Genomic DNA, 6,000 nt, shown 5'->3' on the forward strand with positions numbered 1-6,000 from the left:
TGCTCCCGAACAAATTTCAAAGGCCCATTGAGGATAAAGCTGCTGCAAACAGCTTACCAAAACTTACTTTATAATGGTACATACCAGGCAAAGTAAATGTCAGGGCAGCTCCCCTACCCAGATCCATCACTCCACTTGGCAGCTGCAGGTATAGGGCTGCACAGGACCAAGTCCCCACACCACCACTGAACCCGCTGTTCTCCCTCTGGCAAGGAACCAGGTTGGTCTAATGCAGGGACCTGAAACAGCGTCCCCATGGGCAGGAATCCAAGGACTGAAGTCAGATATTCTCAACTGACTTGTTGAGCAACGTTTAATGGTTTCCTGGTAAGTAAGGCACAGAAAAATATGGCTGGTGAGACACTGATACTGATGCCTTTGGACAGTGAGCCATATCAAATCAACCTTCACTTCAAAACTAATTCAAAATTGGTCACCAGAAAAATGGCACATCTATTCAACTGCCATCTTAAGGAAGTGAATTCGTGCTGTTAGCTCTTGCAAAACTCACCTATAGCTATCCTCTCAGTTATCCTCTTGATAGCTTGGTGTAGGATCAAAATAAGGTTACTCGCATTCAGCAACACCGGTGCTTTCTGCTGGTGTAGCCAGGGTAAGAGCTGGGTAAGCAGGGTAAGCAGCCTATGGCCAACAAGATTCAGGTACTGGGAAATATGAGTTATATTTCACTTTCTTTGGGGATGGGAGTGAGAAAAGAAAGAGCAAACACAGCTAATCCCTTACTCTTCGACTGGTCTCTTCTCTTGGAATTGAATTTGCCCACAAGTGGAAGTGCAAACATCCCCACCGCACACGGGGAGTACGGCAGGCAGTCAAAACAAGAAATTCACCCTGCTTGAACAATCTGCTAATCCGAACGTTTCCATGACAAATATGGAAAGGGCTGATTCTAGGCACCAATTTGGTTACGATTGGCTGCAGACTGTACAAACACACGAGAAACCTCTATTTCGGCAGCTAGCTGAAAACAGAGAATGCATCTGTGCGGTGCATTATCTGCTGTGCTGGCCCTCTGCTTTTTAGTGTTGCTTGTTGGTTTGGTGCTTTTTTTTTTTTTTTCCCCTAACTCATTTACTGTTTTATTACTTATGTTTGCTGGAGGATATACAAGCAACTTGAAATTCTCAAGTCCATCTTAGTCTTGTATCTAGCGCTAACTGCCAATGTACTAGGAACGGGCCGGGCAGTCCTCCGGGCATCGCCGGGGTTCGGTGCACACTGAGCTCAGCGGCTCTTACCACCCCCAGCATCCCCAAACCTTTCACCTTGGGGTTTGGAAGGTGGCAGCAATGCCAGCGTGCGGAGGACATGTTGGTAGCTCATGGCCAACTCGTCCCCCAGGACCTCAGCCTGGCCCCACTGGGCCCCACGAAGGCTGCAATGCTTCATCAATCCAATGACACAAGAGAAGCAAGAAGACTTGGGAGAAAGAGCTGTTACCTTTTATTAGGCCAACTCAAAAAGCTGGAAAAGTCAGACAAGAAGAAACCCAACAGTGAATGAGATTAAAATGCCATCAATTTTGGAGATCAGAGGAAATAACTTCTAAGGAAATGTACAAATCCATGGAACTGCTGCGAGCCACTAACGAAGCAAACGGCACAAATCTCATAGACAATCTAGAGACGCTCCAGCAGCCAGGGAAAGCTTCTGCATCTCTGCTAATAGGAACACAAGTCCTGGAAGCAGAAATCTTTATCCCACAGGAAAGGCCACGTGGCTCGTAACCTGTCTAGACAAAACACCCCATTATATTGAATTAATTTGTCATGTTCAAGCCAAAGGCACGAGCTCCTTTACAAACAACACTGTCCACTCCAGGAGAAAAGGTCTTATGCTTGAAGGACCACTGCTCTTGACCTGAAAGCAGTTTCCACCACCTTTACTGATTCAGAGTCCCCATTTCCATTAAAGCAAGTAATAAATCTTGTACTTCTGAACTGTGCTATGAACACCCTTGCTGCTCCCAGCTGCAATGACCAAATGAGCCACCAGTCCCACAGCCACAGTCCCGAACAAAGTGCAAGGGGCAGCAGCTCAAGTGAAGTTTTCTCCTGTGCCAAAATTTGATGGGCTCAGCAGAGAGCACCTCAGCACCCTTTGCCAGCACCCACCACCTGCCCATGGACATCAGCCCTTCTTGGAAAACTCTGGGCTTTGGACATCACCTGCTTCTTTCACCTGTTCTTAAACCAGGACACACATATGTGTTTTGCTTTTAGTGTATCACACCAAAACAGCCTAAGACACACGTGTGAGCTGCTTAGCTAGACAAGGCTACACAAATGGTCTTCAAGCTACTTAGAAGAGCACACATTTACCAAGATTACAGAGTATTTGCAGAGGTGTGGATCTAGCCCTGTTACAACGATTTCTTCAGGCTCTCATTTTTGCAGCAGTATTTAGTTCCTAGATAAATCCTGAAATATTCAAATAAACACATGGGGAAACATACTAAAACCAAGCACTAGATAACAGGGAATCAAACAGTGGAATAGCTAACAAACACTTCCCCTGCTAAAGGATAGACACAGCGATATCCAAGGGAGCAGTTACACGTGGGCACCGCTGGCACCATGACATGGCAGAGAAGGCAGGGCGCAGTGCGGGCAGCACGAGCAAGCCTGCCCTGCTGCTCACACTTGGGATAGCACATCCCAAGTGTCACGGCCTGCCCGGGGCTCCCCAGTGCAAGGACACGGGGACATAGGAGCACGGGTCAGCCGGGGCCACCAGGATGATCAGGGGTTGAAAGAAGTTGTCTACAGACCTCCAGAGGTCCCTTCCAACCTGACGCATTCTCTGAGCCTATATGGTCTGCAGAAAACAAGAGTCTCTGGAAAAGCCAGTGCCTAAACTCATTCTGATCATATTTTAACCACTTCCACCAATCTGAACAGGGGAAGGGGCTGGTTTTCTTGAAGGGAACCTTTGCAAGTGAAGGGACAGGTGGGCAACACTACAGAATCCATCACGCTATACCTAAACTGAAACCAGAGGCATAGTGGTGATGGACTTCTTCTGTTGAGCTCACAGGCAAAGAACTGCACTCAAACCCAGCACATGTTATTGTTTGGTTGTCGAGAAGCTGAAGTGCCCACATCCAGCATAAAATATACCAGGCAGCCCAGAGGCACATGCAGCACACATGTCTCGGCCTCTCCTGGAGATCTGGGACCTCCTCTGGGTACCGGGTCTAGAGGAACATCTGCAGGTGGCTGAAGTCGGCTGAAACCAGCACTGCTGCTCCGTAAAGCTCCTGTCGGCCAGGAAAATAGTGACTAAAAGGTGTGAAATTCTCTACTGGCTTTGAAAGTATCCTGGAAAATCAAAGGAATTTCTTCCAACTTTCTCGCTCCAACCGAGTGTCCTACTAATCAGCAACAACACACAGATACCACATCAGAGCCAAGAGGAGATAACTCCTGGAACACGGGTTTTGATAAATATAGCTGAACAACCACTGCCAGCAGGCATCAGCAAGATTGAATCCCCCTGTAAATGGTAAAACGTGTGACCAGATGCTGGGTTTTTACTACTCACGAACTCCAACAATAAGCAATTTCCTCCATCCACTAGAGAGTAGAGCCAATCTCACGACAACAAAGTAGTAGGGAATGGATACATTCAGCCAAAAATGAGCTATGCTTAGCGTAAACCAGACGCAGCCTGCAGATTTCTGAGAAGGGCATGGGATGCTCCGTGCTGTCACGGCGGCCGACATGCCCATGGCACTGAGCTCAGCCACCTCGCCGTGCCTCAGCGCGACCCCGGCGGCAACACGTGCAACGCGGTGCATAGACAACCATACTGCTTGGCTTGCAGCATAGACAGTACCAAACATCCCAGGCAGCTGTACAATTGTGGTTGCATTATAAATAGCACAAAAAAATGAACTGTAAAGCAGGCACACACGCACTGCTGTAAATTGTACCCTACCAGGTCAACTGCCTGCCTCGCACCAGGAACACGGAATTTTACACCTGCTCACAAACTTAGGTGATCAAACCCCTTGCACAGCCCTTCTCCATTTCTCCTTACAGCAATTACTTGATGTTTGAGATTTCCTCAGACTTTTTTTCTTTTAAATTGATAGAAAATCCATACCAACTTTCAATTCAAAAGCGTATGTACAGCTGAGCAACGGACCCAGTGGAAATAGAGACCTACCCGAAAAATACTGGCAGACTGGTAAATGCAGACGCTCTGGCAGGCAACATTTCCAAATAGCAGAAAGACTTGCCAAAGTTCCAGGGTCTGCCTTTTTGTTGCTTTCTAAACAATACTCATTCTGTATTGTACAGACGAGCCCCCCACAGTGCTTTCAACTTTCTGCTCAGCAGCACCCTGGAATTTCTGAATTAACCCTGAAAGAAATGGAGCAGAGCTCAAGCAAATACTACACAAACCAGACCTCTTGAAAAATCAGCATTTTGCAGCCAGCATTTATGGATTTAGGGATTAAAATCCCTGCGATTGCTGCTTGCTTTCTCATGCTTTTCATGAGCTTCTCCTCCTCCCCTTCCTTCTTAATATATCCTAATATTTTTTTCCTCTTGACAATCTTCATAAAACACACATCATTAGCACTGCACACTTGGTGTTGGATTACTGAATATACAACATTGCCTCTAACAATACTTTCGCAGAAAGAAACCACAAGGTAGTGGGAAGGATTTGCCGTGTGGCTACATGTTATTCCCTCCTCAGTGGATTTACAAAGCCTGGGATTTGGGAATAAACAGGTCTCTTCTGCAAGTGCTCTGCATATGGAGCCACTGAGTTTCTCCTCCTCGTACATGCCTGGGTGAAGAATTACAGATTTCAGATGGTTTTCACCTCCAAAGCCCCTCCACAGCAATATCCTCATACCCACTCATTTCCTCCACCACCTCACATCCCACTTGCCTCTCCTCTGCAAATTACACCTCACATAAACACTGCTGGGCTACTTGCAAGTGGCACATGTTCATTTCCTTCTCCCTTCCCAATATACATTTTTCTCCTAGCAAATATACAGAAGAGGCAAGAAAAGCAAAACAGGAGGTCTTACCTTTTGATGGTCTTCTTTGTTTTGTTTGTAGAGAGGAGAACGTACCCATTACAGCACCCATCGCAAGAGCTACTTGTGAGTTTTTGGGGAGGATTTATTTTGGCTGGGGTTTTTCCGATTCTTCTCACTCCCCCCTCTCCCACTGCCAGCGAACAAAATCTATGTGAAATGCCCACCAGAACAAAACAAAACAGAGGAAGTCAAGAGAAGAAAGAAAAGAAGAAAGGAGGAGGGAAAAAGCAAAGCACTGCAGCTCGGCGTTCAGCAAGCGTTAAGCTTTGAGGGCTTTTTTTTTTTTTTTTTTTTTTAAGTCAACACACATGCACTGACTCACAGCCGGCTGCACTGTTATTATTCAAAACAGCTCCCCATCAAAATTTAAATGCTAGGTAGATTCCCTCAGACCAGAGCTGGCAGCAGATGCATCAAAATATTTACTGGAGCACAGCCACATAAACACACAGGCTAATTCTTCCTCCCGTTCCCTTATGGCTCCAACCAGCAGCCTGGAGGTCTACGGGGAGAGCGTCAATGCATCTCTTCCAGCGAATGCTAAAGCGGAGTCCTGGAGACATGGTGAGGGGCGCGGGGGGAGCCAGGGCTTTGGGCTCAGCACCAATTCTGAATGAATGGGACCCTTCCGCGCGGGAAGCGCCGGCGAGCCAGCCGTCAAAGCCCCAGCTGCCCGGGCTGCGTGCTCTGCTAATTAAGAGTCTGACAGAAAGGTAGGAGCTGGCGATCTCTAACGATGGTCTCCAGAGCTAGAGTCGAGGATTAAAAAAATAAAGAGCTACGTGGGAAAACGGACAGAGCCTTCCTCCACTATCCCTTCACTTCACACACTTTCTCGCACACCAGAGGCACGCACAATGTTGTCAATAACTTATTTCCCTGCGAAGTACGGACACATCCCTTTCAGGGATTTT

General features: G+C 47.1%; 1 protein-coding gene across 2 annotated transcripts in view; it reads right to left on the minus strand.

The window, feature by feature from the left end:
- KCNIP1 (potassium voltage-gated channel interacting protein 1) overlaps positions 1 to 5,337 on the minus strand; it is a 241,922-nt gene extending 236,585 nt beyond the window's left edge. For both annotated transcript variants that reach the window (XM_080554789.1, XM_080554788.1), the window contains exon 1: positions 5,075 to 5,337. In XM_080554789.1, the coding sequence (XP_080410915.1) occupies positions 5,075 to 5,135 (61 nt within the window). In that variant the 5' untranslated portion in view covers positions 5,136 to 5,337. The remainder of the gene's footprint in view (positions 1 to 5,074) is intronic.
- Positions 5,338 to 6,000: the final 663 nt, after the last annotated feature.

Source organism: Anser brachyrhynchus, assembly GCF_964034855.1.
Source record: "Anser brachyrhynchus genome assembly, chromosome: 14".
Lineage (NCBI taxonomy): Eukaryota > Metazoa > Chordata > Aves > Anseriformes > Anatidae > Anser > Anser brachyrhynchus.